We start from the raw sequence: 22,254 nt of genomic DNA, 5'->3' as shown, positions 1-22,254 counted from the left end.
CATATTTATCTATTTTTAAAATATACATATTTTAAGAATTTTCAAAACCCTGAGGGAAATCCATGCAAATTAAGAAAACCAAAGCATATGACATAAAAATAATTAATTATTGGTGACATGATGTTTTTTTAATGTTGGTGCGTGGAGAAACAACAGAATACAATTTGATACTGCATACATAGTATCATTTATTCTCAAATCAGCATAATTAAGGAAAATATAAACTGTTCTTTTAAAAATATTTATGAAGACTATGTCCATGCAGACAAAATCACTATTATTCTCTTATGAAAACCACTCTACGCTCTTATCGACAACCTAACTTTTAGTTCAAGAAGATTTGCAGGAGATTCTCTAACTCATCAATTGTTTAGGCTATATTCAAAAGACCTCTAAATAAAAAGATACTCAGGGAAAACTGTGTAAAAAAGGAGAAATGGAGTAAGATTTAGCATCCTAAAACCTTAAATGTTTAGAACCTTGGCCAGGGGCTGAAAGTGAAAGTCGCTCAGTCATGTCTGACTTTTTGCGACCCCATGGAATGTAGCCTGCCAGGCTCCTCTGTCCATGGAATTCTCCAGGGCAGAATACTGGAGTGGGTAGCTGTTCCCTTCTCCAGGGATCTTCCCAACGCAAGGATCGAACCCAGGTCTCCCACGTTGTAGGCAGATTCTTTACTGTCTGAGCCACCAGGGAAGCCCAGAGGCTAATCCTTTCTAATTTTTGTGAGTCAAAGTTTGGAAGTAAAAGATAGATAGCCCTATATACTTAAATAATGATTAAGAAAATCATATGTCCAAAATAAAATAATTTTTAATGAAATTACATCTGTTTTCCATGTTATTCTCTTGCCTATTTATCTTTAGTGAATACTACATGAGATGAACAATGCCAGCTCAGAAATTGATTCACTCTGTATAAATGAGATGCTTGTGGCTCAGCTGGTAAGAATCCACCTGCAATGCAGGAGACCTAGGTTGGATTGCTGGGTTGGGAAGATCCCCTGGAGAAGGGAAAAGCTACCTGCTGGGCTGGAGGAAGCACAAACTGGAATCAAGATTGCTGGGAGAAATATGAATAACCTCAGATATGCAGATGACACCACTTTTATGGCAGAAAGTGAAGAACTAAAGAGCTTCTTGATGAAAGTGAAAGAGGAGAGTGAAAAAGTTGGCTTAAAACTCAACATTAAGAAAACTAAGATCATGGCATCTGGTCCCATCACTTCATGGAAATAGATGGGGAGACAGTGGAAACAGTGGCTGACCTTATTTTTCTGGGCTCCAAAATCACTTCAGATGGTGATTGCAGCCATGAAATTAAAAGATGCTTATACCTTGGAAGGAAAGTTATGACCAACCTAGACAGCATATTAAAAAGCAGAGACATTACTTTGCCAACAAAGGTCTGTCTAGTCAAGGCTATGGTTTTTCCAGTGTTCATGTATGGATGTGAGAGTTGAACTATAAAGAAAGCTGAGCGCCGAAGAATTGATGCTTTTGAACTGTGGTGTTGGAGAAGACTCTTGAGAGTCCCTTGGATTGCAAGGAGATTCAACCAGTCCATCCTAAAGGAGATCAGTCCTGGGTGTTCATTGGAGGGACTGATGTTGAAGCTGAAACTCCAATACATTGGCCACCTGATGTGAAAAGCTGACTTATTTGAAAAGACCCTGATGCTGGGAAAGATTGAAGGTAGGAGGAGAAGGGGACAATGGAGAATGAGATGGTTGGATGACATCACCGACTCAATGGACATGGGTTTGGGTGGACTTCAGGGTTGGTGATGGACAGGGAGGCCTGGCGTGCTGTAGTTCATGGGGTCGCAAAGATTTGGACATGACTGAGTGACTGAACTGAGCTGAACCCACTCCAGTAGTCTGGCCTGGAGAATTCCATAAACTGTATAGTCCATGGAGTTGCAAAGAGTTGGACACGACTAAGTGACTTTCACTTCACTTCACTTCACTTCAGCATGTCTACTGCCTAAGCAATAATCAAAATAAGCAATTATCTTTTAAAGCAACTACTGATAACTGCAACTAGGACAGCAAATTCAGTTATTTGTGAAATAGAGATTACTAAACACGTGGGAAAGAACAGAGTTATGCAGTCCATTATTTGTGGGAAAAAGAACAATGAAAAATCTTTCAATATCACACTAACACAAAATACAAAAGCTATTGTCAGTGAAAAGAATTGTCAATAACTCATTGTGGCAGTGTATTGCAAATATGTGTGAATCAACTATCACTAACTGAAGTTTAAGAAAGCTTAACAGTTGTAGCAGATGAAACAATTGTCAGTAAACTGTAGCAAAGTATGAAGATACTTTGAAATAACTCCTGTGGTTATGTAAGACAATAGTTTATGTTTACTTACAGCTGAATCTGACTAATACACCATGCTTTAAAATGAGGAAAAATACAAAAATAATTGCTTACTAAATCCCACAGTTGTCTGATAATATCAGGGGGCTATTTGGTAAAATGTTGTTTTTTACTTTAATCAATACCCAAATAAGGTCAGCCACTAATTTGTAGGTTATGTATTCAACAGACAATTACCTCAGATAGGAGTCAATTTTTTTGCCTCAAACCTTTAACAGTTTAGATTATAGAAGGCCAGACATAGTTAATGAGATTACTATGTACAAAATATCAAATAAAACTAGTGGGGAAAAATTTTAAATTACGTTAAACTGCTTAAATTTGGCATGGTATGACTATATTTGTGTAGACAAATATAGCTCAGTAAGTCATGTCTATTACAATGAATAACCAACAAATCAGATTTCTGAGTTAAAGAGATTAAAATCTCAGTTTTATTAATCTAACAATTCTGCATGTAAACTGGTTTTCTATGTAAGACTTCTACGTTTATAAAAATCCATTCATTTTACCACTTAGGTATTTGATCTAAAGCATCATTTGAAAGACAAAAGTAAAACTCCAGGCAGCTAAATATGCCTAAAAGACAGGTTTTCTGGAGAAAACAGACTTCAGAGAATGTCTAGAATCCTAAAAGCTACAGATGGATAAACTACTTCAGAAGCCAGCCAACATTTCAACTAAGTGCCATATATATATATATATATATATATATATATATATATATATATATATATATATATGTATGTATACACACACACACACACACACACCATCCCCAATGAGTAAATTTTCACTTTTCCAGTCCTATGATTACTTCCAGTTAAAGGTGCATTCCCACACCATTACAGTGGCTTTCAAAGGCTTACAAAAGACAGGATGGCCATCATGACTTCTTTGACTTAGAGAGTTCTAGACTGGTTTTGGAATCTATGATAATGAGGTATTTGAAGGGGTGATATGGTGTTGAAGAAAATGGTATGGCTTAAAAAAAAAGAAAGTAAAAGAAAATGGTATGGCTATCTGTAGGTAATCCTTTAGAATCATTTTCCTTACAGAAAAATTAGAAGATTTGAATGTCTCCTGCAATTCATAAAATCTATTAAATATTTAAGTTCTCAGAGAAAAAGCAGCGAGACACCACTAAATGAAGTCAAGAATATAATAATCAAAATAAGAATTTATAATTTTTTGTGAATTCAACCAACCTAAGTAGGCTTCATTTCATATTTATTTATTGAAGGGAGCTGAATATTGAAGTTAATTTAATAACCATTAGTTTGTAACTAAGCATGATTATATTTTCCAGCTTTTTGATAGCTATATGTACTCTCATATTCACCCATACAATCATTCTGTGACTTCAATAAAGCACTATGTTCAACTAAAAGTAATCTATAAAGTTCCACACTTCTTAATTTATTTATAATCCATTAAACAGTTTTTTTTTATTTATGCATTCCTACATTGATTAGAACATCACTTTGTTCTTCTGTTAACTATTTACTTCATTATTTTCCTTATTGACAGCAAAGTTCTTCTTGTCCCTAACTTATCTACTTTAAATGCATGCTTCTAAGCAAACTCTTGTCATCAGTGAATATAATGCCTCCCTCATAAACCAGGAAAACATACCAATATCCATGAAAGGCTAGTTCTAGCAAATCTCTTATTTGAAAACTGACTTTTAAAACGTTTAATTTAGAATGGCTAAAAATTAAAAATTCAAATTTTCCATATCTCTCCTACAGAATCTACTGCAAAATACAATTTTGACTGACTTACAAGAAAAGAAATAGGAAAATAGGAAAAGTTTTCAGTGTGGAAAAAGACAAGATAGAAAATCTTATATTTTAAAATGGCATATGAATGAGATGTAAATAAAGCAATTCCAGATGGTAGAAGCTATATATGAGAAAGTATTCACATTAGCAGCATCATAGTCATATGGAGGGCCAAGAGGAGGGAAAGACAAATGAAGAGAATGAAACATTTGATTAAAGAGGTAAGCTAAAGAAAGTAAATGGTTGTTTTAAAATGAACTAAGTCCAGAAATATATGTGGTGCCAGTGGCATTGATTAAGAAAGAGAATAATGCTGTCACAGTTTCCTCTGTATACATACATAAAATATGCATGAAAAGATTAGGTTGTAAAATAAGCTTTTTGAAGAGTATAAAGTGTAATTTTAGAAAAATTGGGAAGACTATAATTAATCTTAAGCTACAGAGCAAAACTGATGACTGTTTATAATACAATTTTCTTCAAGGCACTCAGCAACTTTTATATATTTTTCTTATTTCATTAATTTTTATAGTATCCCTACCTGCAAGATAAGGCTAATTTTAATTGTCTCCATTATAAAGGAGAGAAACTGGAGGCATAGATAACAAGTTTGATAATTAAGATAATAGAAAGACTCATGTAATTACCACCACTAAAATAGGAACTAACATTTTCATCAAAAAGATTTTATTTCCAATCTCAAAATTGTTTTGAAGATAAGTGTTGAGACAAAGTATGACTGCCATAATTGCAGACCTAGTAAAAAATAAAATATCAGAAATTAATGAGTGCTAGGTGAAAATCTACTACAAGTAGATTGGGAAATTTTAACTTGTCTGAAAACTGTGAAGACTTAAAGATAATTCCATTCTTAATGTCAGAAGGACCAATTCAAGATAAAATGTTCTTTTAATATAGTGAATATTTTCTTCCTTACTACCATTAGTGTGAAATATACTCCTCATAATGCCTGTTACAAGCTCCCTGGGGACAGTGACTATTTCTCAAACATATTTTTGTCCCTCAAGACTTTGTATACTGGGCACTCATTAAGTATATGTTAAATTTAGATGACTAGAATTGGACTAAGATATTAGTTAGTAGTCAATTGCTGTTACAACTAAAAATATTTAGTAGAACAGCTTTCCATTCTTTAGAGTTCCACTTCATTCAATTGAAGAAACTTAAAATAATGGGCTTCTATGTTTAAAATAAGAAAAAGGATGAAAATGTTCATGAGAATATCCTGATTCCATAAAAATAAAATTCCTGATTGAGATCTCAAGGATAAATATAAATTAGGTTAGATAACCTAAAGCTTCATTTTACAACATTCCACTTTTAAAATTCCTTGTTTTTTGAATGAAACAAAGCTTAAAAGTTCTTTTTTCAAAAACTCTTTTATTTGTATCTCCTATTATATAACTTTGTATTACTTTTATTAGTTTACCTGAAAGTTTACAGATGTCTACATGTAGCAATTAAAATATTATGCCGCTGAACATTCTTTGGGGCTTTCCGGGGGTAAATTACCACTTTGGGGCACTAGTGGTAAATTACCTACTTGCCAAAGCAGGAGACATAAGAGAAGCGGGTTCAATCACAGGGTAGGAAAGATCCCATGCAGGGCATGCAACCCAATGCAATATTCTTGCCTGGAGAAGCCCATGGGCAAGAGGAGCCTGGCGGCCTGTGGTCCATAGGGTCACACAGAGCTGGACATGACTGAAGTGACTTAGCATGCATGCACACTTTCTGTACCATCTGAGCCACCAGGGAAGCCCTAAACATTCTTTAACTTTAAAAAAAAAAAAAAACAGTATGTTTCTTATGACTGGTCATCTAAAATTACATCTTATATTTCACAGCAACTGAAAAATATATGCAAGCAAAAAACCAATGTAAAAATAATATTTCAAAAATAGTTATTTAAGCTCTATGTTTTAAAGTTAAACTGAAACTAATACTTTCTTTTCTCTGGTACATTCTACCTGCATTCAGAAACTAAAAGATACTTCAGCAAAGATATACTAAAATTTAATTTGTAGTCAAAGCAACCTATTTGATCTATTATGCTATTGAATTATTCACACTTTTTATTGATTTATGAAGATGACTGAACACTGATAAATACAAAGGGAAAATATTAATTTTTTCAGCATTCTATTTTGAAATGAGAACTATTTTCATATGCATTTTATATTTTTTGCTAAAGAATAATTTCCTCAAAACTGGTCCAAATTCACATAAAGCTTGGTAAAGGCATAAAGTGTGGTAAAAACATAAAGCTATATAAATTAATTTCTTGATCGAATTAGGTCAAAATCAGAAATTTCCCCCAAAATGACCTCATTGTCTTTTTTTTTTTTTTTTTTTTCTCATTGCCTTTATCATCACTTTTGAACAAGAAGTTTTCACCTCAGGTGCCAACATTTTACCAATCCAATTTTTTTGGTGTACGACTGAATGTAAGATCATATTTCAGCTCTCTGAGTGTTGTTACACAGTCAGTATAAAGTGGTATAGACAAAAAAATAATAATTTATGCTCAACTAACTACATACATTGGAATGTTTATTATTTTAGATTACTAGCATCAGTCAAAACTATGGGAGCCAAACCTCATGTTTTCATTAGAGTTCTCTACCAAATAATTTTGACTTGTAATTAAATACATATTTATTTAGGTTGTAAGTCATTACTTTTGGCAGGCACAAAATTAAACATCAAATTGATTTTATTTAGATATAGTGAACAATGGAATAACAGATCAATAAACCTGTGCCTTATATTAATTGATATAAAACTTAGCAGTATTTCTTATAGCTCATTGCTATTATCAGGTCAAATAGTAGAATGTGAGTAAATTAATCAAAGTTGGGGACATATTTGCTCTTCAGAATCTCAATTTATAAATTCTACAATTGAGCTATCTAAAACGTCCTACATATATGTGCTTCATTGGGACTATTAATAACACATGTATTTAATGAAAGGCAGTAATGAACTATACTAACCAGGACTCTGATAATAGCAATGAAGTCAAAAGTTACTTAATCCTATTAGTGTCACACTCTCATTTTAATAAGACCTGACAGCATTAATAAAGATCCATTTATGAAAAGAATGAGTTTTATGTTGTCATTTTTCCCCACTGGAGGTGCACTTTAATAATAACCCCCAGCTTTCAGGGACTGAACGGTCATCAGCATTTGATTGTCATCTCTTTTACTTTTTAACACAGATCAAAAATGTTAATCTGCACATCACAGAATTCAAAGACCATAAAATCAGTTTATCTTAAAGTGGAAAGGCTGAATTTCCAAATAAAACTTTATAGTAGAAAAATGAAGAAATCACTATATTCAAACCCTTCTGAATATCTTTAGAGGCAACTGTGTTCTAAAGCGGTTAAACACATTGTTATACCATATTATGTCTGCAATGGCATTATTGAATTTGTACTCACTCCTCCTTATACTACATACTATGTTAAGCTATGCATATATATGATAAAGAAATATTAATTCCTTCAGAATAATAAAGTTTGCTTGCTCTTTGCCTCCACAGCATATTATTTGATGTCTCATTCTTGGCAAGTATATTCAAGATTACTAAATCTAATGGTAGACACAATTTTCACAATGTGGATTTTCTAATCCCAGATTTCAAAGCAAATCTAAGTATAACCTTAGTTTCATAAATCCAAGTTCTTGATCAAGAGGGAAGATGTTTGGTTCTCATTTAGTTTTAAAAGTGAAAATCACATGTATCTTATTTTAAACAAAATAGAAACAAGGACTCAAACCTTGATTATTTGAAGATTAAATTTTTCTGGAGGTGGATGGAAATATGAGGATGCCTTATGAGATGGGCAAAGATGTGTGAGGGCTTTGAGGGTGGTCACCAATCTGAGAAAAACTTGATCTTCACGCTCCGTCAGCACAGTCAACCTTTGAAACATTTCATGCCTGCCTCAAGGGAACTAATCAACACGCTGTCACTGGGCTAGTATAGAAATATTACTATTGATATATGTGGGAGAAGATGAAAATCTGAAGCAGAAAATGAAGACATATGCAGTATCATTACATGAACTAATTTCCCCTGAGTTCCAACCATAGGAAGAAGTAAATCCCTGTGGTTTATATCCATACCCTGAGTCAGATTGGGTGCTTGAAGTGTATTTCTGTTTGTGAATATACTGTTTCCCTGATGACAAGACTTAGAATTTGAAAAGATATTTTATAAGTAACAGGCCATTGGAATAATAAAGTGGAAGTTAAAAACACACTGTAATTTCCGACTTATAATTCTATCAAATACTACTAAAAATAAGTGGCATATACGTAATAGATGACACATCAGTTCAGTTCAGTTCAGTCGCTCAGTCGTGTCCGGCTCTTTGTGACCCCATGAATCTGAGCACACCAGGCCTCCCTGTCCATCACCAACTCCCGGAATCTAACCAAACCCATGCCCATCGAGTCGGTGATGCCATCCAGCCATCTCATCCTCTGTCAACCCCTTCTCCTCCTGCTCCCAATCCCTCCCAGCATCAGGGTCTTTTCCAATGAGTCAACACTTCGCATGAGGTGGCCAAAGTATTGGAGTTTCAGCTTCAGCATCAGTCCTTCCAATGAACACCCAGGACTGATCTCCTTTAGGATGGACTGGTTTGATCTCCTTGCAGTCCAAGGGACTCTTGAGAGTCTTCTCCGACACTACAGTTCAAAAGCATCAATTTATTGGCACTCAGCTTTCTTCACAGTCCAACTGTCACATCCATGCATGACCACTGGAAAAACCATAGCCTTGACCAGATGGACCTTTGTTGGCAAAGTAATGTCTCTGCTTTTTAATATGCGGTCTAGGTTGGTCATAACTTTCCTTCCAAGGAGTAAGCGTCTTTTAATTTCATGGCTGCAGTCACCATCTGCAGTGATTTTGGAGCCAAAAAAAAAAAAAAAGTCTGACACTGTTTCCACTGTCTCCCCATTTATTTCCATGAGGTGATGGGACCAGATGCCATGATCTTAGTTTTCTGAATGTTGAGCCATAAGCCAACTTTTTCACTCTCATCTTTTACTTTCATCAAGAGGCTTTGTAGTTCCTCTTCACTTTCTGTCATAAGGGTGGTGTCATCTGCATATCTGAAGTTATTGATATTTCTCCCGGCAATCTTGATTCCACCTTGTGCTTCCTCCAGCCCAGCGTTTCTCATGATGTACTCTGCATATAAGTTAAATAAGCAGGGTGACAATATACAGCCTTGACGTACTCCTTTTCCTACTTGGAACCAGTGTGTTGTTCCATGTCCAGTTCTAACTGTTGCTTCCTGACCTGCATACAGGTTTCTCAAGAGGCGATAATTATATATATAGTATACAATATGCATATATGTATGTATAATTTCCATGTAGTGTATACTATATACCATGTATAATATATATAGTTTAAAATATATTATTTAATAACATTTTTAAATGGTATATTTATCATGTATTAAAATGGCATACATGCATATGTATACACACATATATATGTGTGTATAACAGATATATAGTTATAGATCTTTAGCATGGCTAGTCCAAATTAAGGATAATTAAATCAGAATATCTTGGGAAATTCTCATTATAACATGGGTTTACTTGAAACAGGGAAAAGAGAAGATTTCATTTCTGGATGCTTTTTTAAGTGACAATTTTCACATCAAAAACTTTTATACATGAATCTTTTTTTTCTTTAGAGTAATCTAATCTCTCAGAAAAGTTGCAATTTAACCTTGCCATGGTCATATAAGCTTTATTACATCATACCTTTCTTTGTACTAAGCAGAATCACTTGTTAATCATGTTACTCATTAATTCCTCACTTTTTTTTTTTTTGCCTTCTTTTGTTTCTTTTCTCTCCTGTTAAACTTTCTGTGATCTCCACTCTCAAGGTTATCTGTCTGTCTGTGTTTCTCTCAATCAAATCTAAGATTCAGAAGACCTTATTCTGGTTTCCAATTTACTAATCATATCAGTATAAACAAAATAAATTATTACTCTGAAATGAAATTTCCAACTATTTAAAATGTGAAATAACACTTTCCTGTTTATTTCAAAGCACACATAATATCATAAAAATGTGTAAATGAAATTAAACTATATGTTATGGTTTTGAAGATCAATATTATAAGTTTTGTCTAGACTATTTTTTATTATACACAATTTGACATTTATCAAATGACTGTATTTTCCGTTAATTATCTTGTTAATTAACATACATCTGTTAATAACAAGACCTTTCATGTGTAAACTGACCTAATTTTCTCCTGTATCTCCCACTTCTCTCCCTTTGTTATCTGAACGTTTAAGTACAAATCTCATACTTCCTTAGGATAAACTGTGATTTTGCTAGTCCTATCTATTCAGCAAATATAAAACAAGTTAACATTAATTCAATTTTCAACCTATTCTGCAGGACAGGGTATCTTTTAAAATAAATTATTATGGTTGGCTTACTTTCAAATTATAACACTTTAATAAACTTTATGGATGGATTGTAACATGTTTATTTTCTTTCTTTTTATTTAACCTCCCTATCCCCCCCAGTATATATGCCACTTTCATGACAGGACCTTTTTGTAAGTCAGAGTGCAATCAGTTAACACATGTCATAGCCTTCTGCAAGCCCAGGGGTATGTTCTGTGTTCCATTCTCATTATTTTTAACAAGCTGTCAGGACAGTATTTGCCCATGGGGCCGTACAAATACCCCAGTGCTTTAGGTATATCATATAGTTCACTTTTGGTTTAGCGCACATTCTAAAACAGAATGAAATTTTAGAGCATATCTATTTCTAAGACTCATCTCAGTACCTCTAGTGAGCCTGTCTTTATGTCACTTGCTGACAATCTTTCAAAGAAATTCAAATGAAAAAAGACTTCAACAAACCTAAATCATTCCAGTGGGTTTATTTGTTTTATTTGAATTTGTTAAGCAGCTTTCATGACAAACAAATTTCTTGGAAGTTCATTAAGTTGCCCTGAGGGAAACATGACAAAATTATTCTTTGAGTAAAGCACTACATTTCAAAATAACACTTTTGTCAGGATGGTTGGGTGAAGAGATCCTATTACTAATTCTTGATTTAAATTTGGTAAGGTCTCATTTTGATTTCAATAAACTATTTTTTCTTTGTTTTAGCTATGCTCTCCAATACGGTAGCCAGTTACCACAGGTGGCTACTAAAATTAAGATTAAGTAAAATTAAAAATTCAGTTCCTTGGTAACACTAACCACATTTCAAGTACTCAATAGCCACTTGTGGCCAGTAGCTACCATATTTGAAACCACAGATTACAGAACTTCCCTCATTGATGCAGAAAGTTTTACTGGACATTGTAACTCTAGAGATAGTATCCACTCTGCTACACAATTACTATTTAAAGTGATAAGCCTCACATATCTATAAACAGTTAATTGTTTCAATCCATCTCCAAAAATATTTTATGCAGGTATATCTACCCTCTACTTAGTGCTTACTCTTCCCAATTTTACTCCTATGATGTTTATAGCACCATCCTCATATTATGATTGGAGAAACTAAAGGTCATAAAGATTAAGCTGGAGGTGGCTTTTCTAGTTGGTCACAAGCACAAAATTGTGATCTATATCTTTCTGACTCCTGCATATTTTTCCATTTCATCAAATAAAGGGATACCACTGTAGGGACCTTACCTAAAAATGCTCATTTATAACATTCATCCTTTTTCTGTTTTTACTTCTTATAATTCACACACAAATTTGCATTTCACTTGAAATTACTCAAAAGATCTCTAGAGTTAGATTTATGAATGTATTTGTAAATAAATACATCTCTACAACATATCAGCATCAGCAAAAATCTTCAGATGATATACATAAAAATATTTTATTTATATGTTCTTTTAATCATTGGTCATTATGATAATCATAATCTGGTAGTGAATAGTCAGAAAATGCTTATAAAACTTTGACAATCACTTGACCATGTCTATATAATATCTGCACATTTGTTCTTTTACACATTTCCCAAAATCATTCAAGTGATTATGTATGTATTACTTGGGTATGCATTATTTCACATACACAAATCTGAGTTTTCTACTACTCTATATACCATATAGGTAATTAAAAGGAATCACCCACTTGATAAATTCATTCCCTCTTCACGATTTTAAAGAATATCAAATATTTCATCTATTCTTCCCTCTGCATTTCCCACCACAAGGTCCAAATCAAACCAAATAGGTTCTTTAGAGTAAGGAATTTTTTAGCTAAAAAAAAAAACTTACCGTTTATAGCAAATGAATGTTCTGTGTTTTCAAAGATTTGGAACAAAATGAAAACATTTAACATTAACAACACGTGTCTAAAATTTAATCTTATTTTGTGACTCAGATGCTTAAATCTTTCCTTGACTTGAAATCAGCATGAAATATATTTGTTATTACTATATAAGTGTAGAAATGCTAGTAATAAAAAAGTTCTATTCACCCCTAAAGTAGATTTATTTGGCATCATTTTAAATGACAAGATAAAGCTTTCTGTCTAAAATAATCACTTAGAAAAACTGATAGATTTTGTGGATTCATTCTTAATGCTTAGATTTGCTTATTCAGGCCAAGTTTGAGGCAGAGTCATGACTAGACAGATGAAAAGTAAGATGTTGGGTAAGTTATTGATTTTTAAGCAGCAATGCTGAGCTCCTTGTCTGACTCCTATAATAGATTGTTAGTGGAAACACAAACAGTTGCTTGAAAATGAATATGCTTAAGATGATTCTTAACCCCATGCCATTGCAAAAATTGCATTGATAAATTTTCTCTGCTATGCTTTAAACTTCAAATAATTGTGGAGATGAATCATTCAAAGTATGAAGTACACTAAGATCCCCTTTTTTTCCCTTTAAAAATTGAGCTGTCTTTAACAAAGTATTTTTAAAACGCACCTTAATTAGTTGGTAGTTTTGAACTCCATTTATTCCTGTGTCTGGATCAATGGCCGCTGGGAGAGCATATCGAGAGTTTATAGCAGAGTTCTCGGGAATTGATATATTGATAACCGTTGCAGGGAATAATGGTGCATTATCATTTATGTCTTCTATCAGAAAACGTATTTTAACCAATCTAAATATTTCATCCGGCAGAACGGCAACCTCCACTTCATAAAAGCAACGGGTGTCCACTATGATGCCAGCACACAATTTCTCACGATCAATGCGAGCTCCAGTAGTGAAGATCTCACCTGTGCCCTCTTCAATTCGAATCAGTGGCACATCTCCGGTCTTGTATACTAACTTGAATTGCATAGGAGTTGTTAAAGACTTGTCTGGAATTAGCGACAAGTTGAGGTCTTTCAGCAAGTCGCCTATGAGGACGTTTTCTGGCATTTCTTCCCGAATGGTGTAGTTCTTCTCCTGGGCGCCAGACTGAAACACGACACATGCTAACAAAACCGCAAATATATACGTCCCGGACAACAAGTCCATACCAGGCAGGATTGCACTAGGGTGTTTTTTGTATCCCCCGCGGAGAACTGTCAAAGAGAAGAGAAAAGAAACAGGAAGAGGAAGAAGAAATTATTAAAGCCAAGTACTAAATGTAAGTTAACTAAATGCTCAGTTTTCAGTTAAAATCATTAAATGAAATAACAAGGTCCTACTGTATACCACAGGGAACTATATTCAATATCCTGTAATAAAACACAATGGAAAAGAATATGAATGAGAATATGTATATGTATAATTGAATCACTTTGCTGTACAGCAGAAATTAATAAAACAACCTTGTAAATCAACTATAATTCAATAAAATTAAAAAATACCAAAATCACTAACGAAAATACTAGCACAGTAGACTCTCTTAAATAAACTAATGACAGATTTGTTTTTAATCTAATATTATGCATTTTACATTAAAATGAAAGATAATTAAGCAAGATACCTTGATTATATGAGACCCAAAGTATTTATAAAGGTGTTCATCATTGAGAAAATATATAAAAGATAATGTTATAATAAGATAGTTAAAAGTAATGCAGTATGGAAAAACCACTAAATATTGTAATTAGCCTCCAATTAAAATAAAATTTAAAAAATGTTTAAAAATAAAGTAAAAGTAATGCAGTATTGTAAAACAATTGTCCTTCAATTAAAAATACATTTTTTAAAAAAGATAGTCAAAAGTAATAAAAATCATTTAAAACATTTCATTCAATAGTTAAGGAAAAGTAAAGGGATATTTGTCACTAATAACAAAAATATACTCATTTACTCTTTGTTACAACGTGGCTTTCAAATGCAGTTCTTCCATGTGAAATGAATGTTTTATGCAATATTCCATGTGTTCAGCTCTGGGCCTCAAAATGTAAATATAGATCTAGATTAGGAAGTTTGGATTAAAGAAGAAATGTCTTTTCAGAGAGAGAGGGTTTGATATGGCAAATGCTTAAACATGGGAAGGACAATTGTGTGAAAAAGGGATTAAAGTTGTCTTTTTTTGAATGAGAGGAACAAGATCTGGTATAAAATTACAAAGAGGCAACTTTCAGATCAACATGAAGAGCTGTCTATTAATTCTAGAAAAATAATGATTTTTCAGGAGAGACTGAATTCCATGTAGTTGGAGATACTGAAACAGAAGCTATATCACCAGTTTAAATTTGTATATTTATGATTTGTTAGCATCTGAACAGTGAGAGAACTGGAATACAAGACATACCAACTCACAGAATTTGTTTATTGTTTGCATGAAGTAGTCCATGTAAAAATGGGTTTTCACATCTTCAAACTGACATAACTGTTGTTGTTTTTCAGTCACTAAGTTGTGTCTGACTCTGAAGCATAAGAATTACCCAACTAAAAGAAACAGCTTGACTAGAATTTAGAAATAAGAAGGGCATTTAAAAAAAATTTGTGAAGTTAAAATAGAGAGTCCAAAAACAAACAATATCTCTGGCTGCTTTCCCCCTCCTTGTTTATTACTTTTCATTCCCTAAAATTTGCCATTTTATTTCAGTTTAGTTCTGATAATGTTCAAACAGGAACTTTTATTTATTTGTAATTTGCAAATTTCTCTTCAATTTGTATATTAATTCTCAATTCCTATTCTCAATTTTATTTGTTGGATATAGTCTCAATTTGGCATATTAAATATGTTTTAATATCTAGTATCATGATATATCATAATATGCTTCTGGATGTTATTTGTATGTATCAATGATATGCTCTATAAACACAAAGAGAAATTTGTATTACACTGCTCTAAACCCTGTAGGACATTATATTTTTATAATTAAGTATGGATTAATATAGCTATCAATTCATTCCAAAATTTTAAAGAATCAGATGATAGATGGTCAATTAAAAAATCTGTTAGAGATTTTTAAAAAATAAAAAATAGAGAAAACTATTAATGCACTAAGGTATCTAATTAAGGAAATTCTCAGTTTTCACTGGTAGTTAATAACCAATTTAAAATTTACAAAAAAAATTCATTTGAATCAGTTCTAATGAGATGGATGAAACTGAAGCCCATTATAAACAGTGAAGTAAGCCAGAAAGATAAAGCCCAATACAGTATACTAACGCATATATATGGAATTTAGAAAGATGGTAACGATAACCCTATATGCAAAACAGAAAAAGAGACACAGATGTACAGAACAGACTTTCGGACTCTGGGAGAAGGCGAGGGTGGGATGTTTTGAGAGAACAGCATCGAAACATGTATATTATCAAGGGTGAAACAGATCACCAGCCCAGGTTGGATGCATGAGACAAGTGCTCGGGGCTGGTGCACTGGGAAGACCCAGAGGGATCGGGTGGAGAGGGAGGTGGGAGGGGGGATTGGGATGGGGAACACATGTAAATCCATGGCTGATTCATGTCAATGTATGGCAAAAACCACTACAATATTTTAAAGTAATTAGCCTCCAACTAATAAAAATAAATGGAAAAAAAACTGCAAAAAATTTTAATTATTGTTCTAAAAACATCATGAAATGATATAAATAACTTGCTATGGATATTATGATCTGATTATGCCAGATAGTGTATTACATTAAAACAATTTAGAAAATATGCATATTGACAGGCCTGAAGACAAAAGCGGGGAAAAAGAAACCTACCCATTTGCAATCAGTAACAGAATAAATGCATTTGTTGCAATCATTGAGATAGTTTGGGTCATGAACAGAACCAAGTAATGAGGTAAATAGATCTGAAGCATCTCATTTTATAAATTTTTATCACAGAATTTAAAAATTATATATCATGGGTCCAACCACTTTCCTATGTTAAAGAGTTGGTATCATTTTTTTTTAAATTAAGTATCATGGTGAGTAATGCTAATGCTGAAGACATTTTCTATCCTAGTAAACAACACAAAAAGACTATTGCCTGTGGTATTTTTAGCATCATTTGCTCAATGATGAGCACTGGGATTACATAATATAGAAACCTTTTCAACTCATTCTCTTGTGAATTATTGGCCTTACCCTCCTTAATGAATGTGAGAGAATAAAAACACCCCATTTTTGCTTACTATGTGTCAATATGCATACATATATGTGTCTCCTACTGCAAAGCTAGGACATCTAAAAAAATTGAGTGTCTGTGTGTGATTTTATAAATACCATGCAAACATAAGCAAAAATAAAAATAGGGCAGTTACAGTAAGAATTAAACTACCACTCTATTCTTATCTTACCCTTAGTTATTATGCATTATTACAACTGGCAGAAGAATACTATAGATCTTTTTTTTTTAAGCATTGCATGCCTGTTGCAATCTCTACACAAGAGGGAGGATTAAGAAAACGATCTAATTCTAAGCAGTCCTGCTATCCCAATCCATTCAAAATATGTTCTATTTTACTTTTAATAATAGCATCAAATAAAACATTTTAAAATGTGTTTCATCACTGGAAGTTCTCTCAGAGGTTTAGAAAACCAGAAAAATAAATTGTGAAAAAAGATACTTCAATTTCTAAAATTTAGCCGAACTTATTTAGAAAAGGTAGAGGAACCAGAGATCAAATTGCCAACATCCGCTGGATCATCGAAAAAGGAAGAGAGTTCCAGAAAAACATCAATTTCTGCTTTATTGACTGTGCCAAAGCCTTTGACTGTGTGGATCACAATAAACTGTGGAAAATTCTGAAAGAGATAGGAATACAAGATCACCTGACCTGCCTCTTGAGAAACCTGTATACAGGTTAGGAAGCAACAGTTAGACCTGGACATGGAACAACAGACTGGTTCCAAATAAGAAAAGGAATATGTCAAGGCTGTGTATTGTCACCCTGCTTATTTAACTATATGCACAGTACATCATGAGAAATGCTGGGCTGGAAGAAGCACAAGGTGGAATCAAGATTGCCAGGAGAAATATCAGTAACCTCAGATATGCAGATGACACCACCCTTATGGCAGAAAGTGAAGAAAAAAAGAGCCTCTAGATGAAAGTGAAAGAGGAGAGTGAAAAAGTTGGCTTAAAGCTCAACATTCAGAAAACTAAGATCATGGCATCCGGTCCCATCACTTCATGGCAAATAGATGGGGAAATAGTGGAAACAGTGGCTGACTTTATTTTTCTGGGCTCCAAAATCACTGCATATGGTGACTGCAGCCATGAAATTAAAAGACGCTTACTCCTTGGAAGGAAAGTTATGACCAACCTAGACAGCATATTAAAAAGTAGAGACATTACTTTGCCAACAAAGATCCATCTAGTCAAGGCTATGGTTTTTCCAGTGATCATGTACGGCTGTGAGTGTTGGACTATAAAGAAAGCTGAGCACCGAAGAATTCATGCTTTTGAACTGTGGTGTTGGAGAAGACTCTTGAGAGTCCCTTGGACTGAAAGGAGATCCAACCAGTCCATCCTAAAGGAGATCAGTCCTGGGTGTTCATTGGAGGGACTGATGTTGAAGCTGAAACTCTAATACTCTGGCCACCTGATGCGAAGAGCTGACTCATTGGAAAAGACCCTGATGCTGGGAAAGATTGAGGGCAGGAGGAGAAGGGGTTGACAGAGGATGAGATGGTTGGATGGCATCACCAACTCAGTGGCAAGGGTTTGGGTGGACTCCGGGAGTTGGTGATGGACAGGGAGGCCCGGTGTGCTGTGGTTCATGGGGTTGCAAAGAGTCAGACACGACTGTGCGACTGAACTGAACTGAACTGAACATATTGCAAACCTAGAAGGAATAGTTACTGTCCAGTTAGTAATTACTTTCATGAAGGTGTAGTCACACGTTCAACAGATATTTTTAAGGAGTTCATATATACCAGGCACTGTTGTAGGCACTGAGAATAAATCAGTGAGCAAAACAGGCAAAATCCTCTGCCCTCACAGAGGATATTTGATAATAGAAATATTCCAGATCGTTTTTGAGTGTTCAACCAATGTATAACAAAGTTTACTCTGCCTCTATCAGGATGTAAACATGCATGATATAAATATGCATCAAAATTACCTCAGTCTCCAAAATTTGATTCAAACCCTTGCATTTACCACTTGAAAATGCATTGTTGTGTTTAAAATTTTGAAGTCTCTTTTAAAATGCTGAGTTTAATTTTTTGAATGACCAGTACAGAAATTTAGCTACTAAATATGGATAGAAAGAGCCATTGCTTAATTTTCTGGAAGCATGATGAATTTAACTCAGATATTTAGTGTAAAGATTCCTATGCACATACTTTTGTTGTTGGTGGTGTTTAGTTGATAGTGTTTGACTCACTGGGGGTCCATAGACTGTAGCCCACCAGGCTCCTCTGTCCATGGGATTTTCCAGTCAAGGATACTGGGGTGGGTTGCCATTTCCTTCTTCTGGGGATCTTCCTGACCCAAGGATTGAACCTGAGTCTCCTGCATTGGTAGGTGGATTCTTTACTGCTGGGCCACCAGGGAAGCCTGCACATAACCATAATTTGGCTCTAATTTTCCCTCTGCCATGAACAAACTATAAGATTAAATTTCTTTACCATGCTCCCACATCCACATCCTGTTATTATAGTCGACTGTTAGTTTGGAAACTCATAAGGGAGGTACAATGAAAACAGATACAGAGAATTAAAATTTTCTACAAGTTTCAGTAGTGCCAACATTATTTAAGTACTGTTTTTACAGGCAATATATAGTGATTAGGTAGGCAACAGTCATAGTTGGACAGAATCATGACAATCAGAGAAAGCAAAAGTAGAAACAAAATAAGCAACTTTGAAATTTTAAAATATGAAAAGCAAAAATGCAAATTTATTTTATAGTCTCTGAGCAATTTAGATTTAAAAAAGTAAACAGATAGGGGAACTAAGTCTTTACTATATGCAGTTCTAGAGATTTCAAGCCATAAAAGTGGTATTCAAATAGTTTGTCAGAAGAATTCCACTGCATAATTTCCCTGACATGTTTATTACATTTTCCTTCAATGTAGTGCTGTATTTAACTAGTAATAAAGTATATGGAGCGTTCCTGGTAGTTCAGACAGTAAAGAATCTGCCTGCAATGCAGGAGACCAGGGTTCGATCCCTGGGTCTGCAAGACCCCCTGGAGAAGGAAATACCCACTCCAGTTTCTTGACTAGAGAATTCCATGGACAGAGGAGCCTGGCAGGCCAAAGTCCATGGGGTCACAAAGAGTCAGACACGACTGAGTGACTAACACACACACACACACACATGCATATTTAAAGTAATTCTATATGAATGAGTGTCTTACATGCTACAATAACAAATTCTTAAAATTAGTACAAATTTAAATATTATATGAAAATAAGAAATATATGTATGTTGCACATGATCCTAACTCCACTTGGCTCTCATCACTGTAATTTAATTACTATAATGTCTCATGAAGTCAAAAATAGACAAATGAACAATCATAATATATTATATAATTGCTTCCATGTTCTTGTTTTCATGCACAAAGCTTTTTTCACAGACTGGGAAAACAACAGTGTAGTTCTTCAGGTTGACAAGAAGCCATGTAGGACATGTCAAGAAAAGCAACCACATCTGGTGAAAGACAAATGGGAGCAACTGATAAACTCAAATACTTTCAAAGGGATTGACTACAAGTAGAGTGGGGTAGGTGCACTGACTTTCCTATTTGATATGACTATTTCCCATGTACTCTGACACTTGAAATGTCAAAATGAAAGATTAAGTAGGGTAATTTAATTCTATAAAACTGATATTTTTATTAAATTTTATTCCACAAAGGGCTCATTTATTGTACATTTGTATGGGTCTAATCTTCTCCAAGAAGTGGATTCCATCAGTGTTTCTTCCTTCTAAAAAAAAGTTTATGTTTTATCAGGGATGTGCTTGGCAGTACAGTGGTTAAGATTACATGTTTCCACTGCAGGGCACATGGGTATGACCCATGGTGAGGAAACTAAGATCCCCGCATATGTGTGGTGCTGCTAAAATTTTTTTTTAAATAAATAAATATATAACATGTTTATGTTCTTTTCATTCTATGGGATCACAAAGAGACAGAAATAACTAAAAGGTTAACATTAATACTCCACAACAGTTAGTGCAGTGTTCTCTAACAGGGCTTCAAATTTGTTAATAATCAATGCTCAAAAATCACTTATAAGACAATTTGTGAAGGGTGCTCTTTTATATTAAATTTTCTGGATTTTTAAACATGATTTAGAGAGCATTTGAAACATGACTTTACAGATTAATCAAGCAAGAGACCTATTTCATTTGGCAAAAATATAATTGTTGCTAATCATCATATGTCCTTTTATCACCTTGTTCATTTCAGTTCAGTTCAGCCGCTCAGTCATGTCCAACTCTTTGCGACCCCATGGACTGCAGCATGCCAAGCCTCACTGTCCCATCAGCAACTCCTGAAGCTTGCTCAAACTCATGTCCATCGAGTCACTGATGCCATCCAACCATTTCATTTTCTGTCATCCCCTTTTCCTCCTGACTTCAGTCTTTCCCAGAATCAGGGTCTTTTCCAGTGAGACAGTCCTTCACATCAGGTGGCCGAATACTGGAGTTTCAGCTTCAGTATCAATCCTTCCAATTAATATTCAGAACTGATTTCCTTTAGGATTGACTGATTGGATCACCTTGCAGTCCCAAGGGACTCTCAAGAGTCTTCGCCAACACTACACTTCAAAAGCATCAATTCTTCGGTGCTCAGCTTTTTTTATAGCCCAACTCTCATATCCATACATGACTACTGGAAAAATGGTAGCTTTAACTAGATGGACCTTTATTGGCAAAGTAATGTTTCTATTTTAATATGCTGTCTAGGTTGGCCATAGCTTTTCTTCCAAGGAGCAAGTGTCTTTTAATTTCATGGCTGCAGTCACCATCTGCAGTGATTTTGGAGCCCAAAAACATAGTCTCTCTCTGTTTCCATTGTTTCCCCATCTATTAGCCATAATGTGATGGGACCAGATGCCATAATATTAGTTTTCTGAATGTTGAGTTTTAAGTCAACTTTTTCACTATCCTCTTTCACTTTCATCAGGAGGCTCTTTAGTTCTTTTCCACTTTCTGCCATAAGGATGGTGTTATCTGCATATCTGAGGTTATTGACATTTCTCAAAGCAATCTTGATTTCAGCTAGTGCTTCATCCAGCTTGGCATTTCACATGATGTGCTCTGCATATAAGTTATAAATAAGCAGGGTGACAATATACAGCCTTGCATACTCCTTTCCCTGTTTGGAACCTGTCTGTTTTTCCATGTCTGGATCTAACTGTTGCTTCTTGACCTGCACACAGATTTCTCAGGAGGCAGGTCAGGTGGTCTGCTGATCCACGCAGTCAAAGGTTTTGGTGTAGTCAATAAAGCAGAAGTAGATGTTTTTCTGGAATTCTCTTGCTTTTTCAGTGATCCAAATGAATGTTGGCAATTTGATCTCTGGTTCCTCTGCCTTTCTAAATCCAGCTTGAACATCTGGAAGTTCATGGGTTCATGCACTGTTGAAATCTGGTTTGGAGAATTTTGAGCATTACTTTGCCAGTGTGTGAGATGAGTGCTATTGTGTGGTAGTTTGAGCATTCTTTGGCATTGCCTT

The 22,254-nt window shown here is 34.4% G+C and overlaps 1 protein-coding gene across 5 annotated transcripts in view; it reads right to left on the bottom strand.

Moving 5' to 3' along the window:
- PCDH11X (protocadherin 11 X-linked) overlaps positions 1–22,254 on the bottom strand; it is a 985,621-nt gene that overhangs the window by 909,468 nt on the left and 53,899 nt on the right. For all 5 annotated transcript variants that reach the window (XR_006267489.1, XM_043458684.1, XM_043458686.1 and 2 more), the window contains exon 2: positions 13,153–13,739. Coding sequence is in view for 4 of the 5 variants with exons in the window: in XM_043458684.1 (XP_043314619.1) it covers positions 13,153–13,692 (540 nt within the window). In the remaining variant the exon portion in view is untranslated. The remainder of the gene's footprint in view (positions 1–13,152; positions 13,740–22,254) is intronic.

The sequence above is a fragment of the Cervus canadensis genome, chromosome X, assembly GCF_019320065.1.
Source record: "Cervus canadensis isolate Bull #8, Minnesota chromosome X, ASM1932006v1, whole genome shotgun sequence".
NCBI classification, from domain to species: Eukaryota; Metazoa; Chordata; class Mammalia; order Artiodactyla; family Cervidae; genus Cervus; species Cervus canadensis.
The sequence above is the reverse complement of the archived record's forward strand: the minus strand, read 5'-3'. Positions and strand labels throughout refer to the sequence as shown.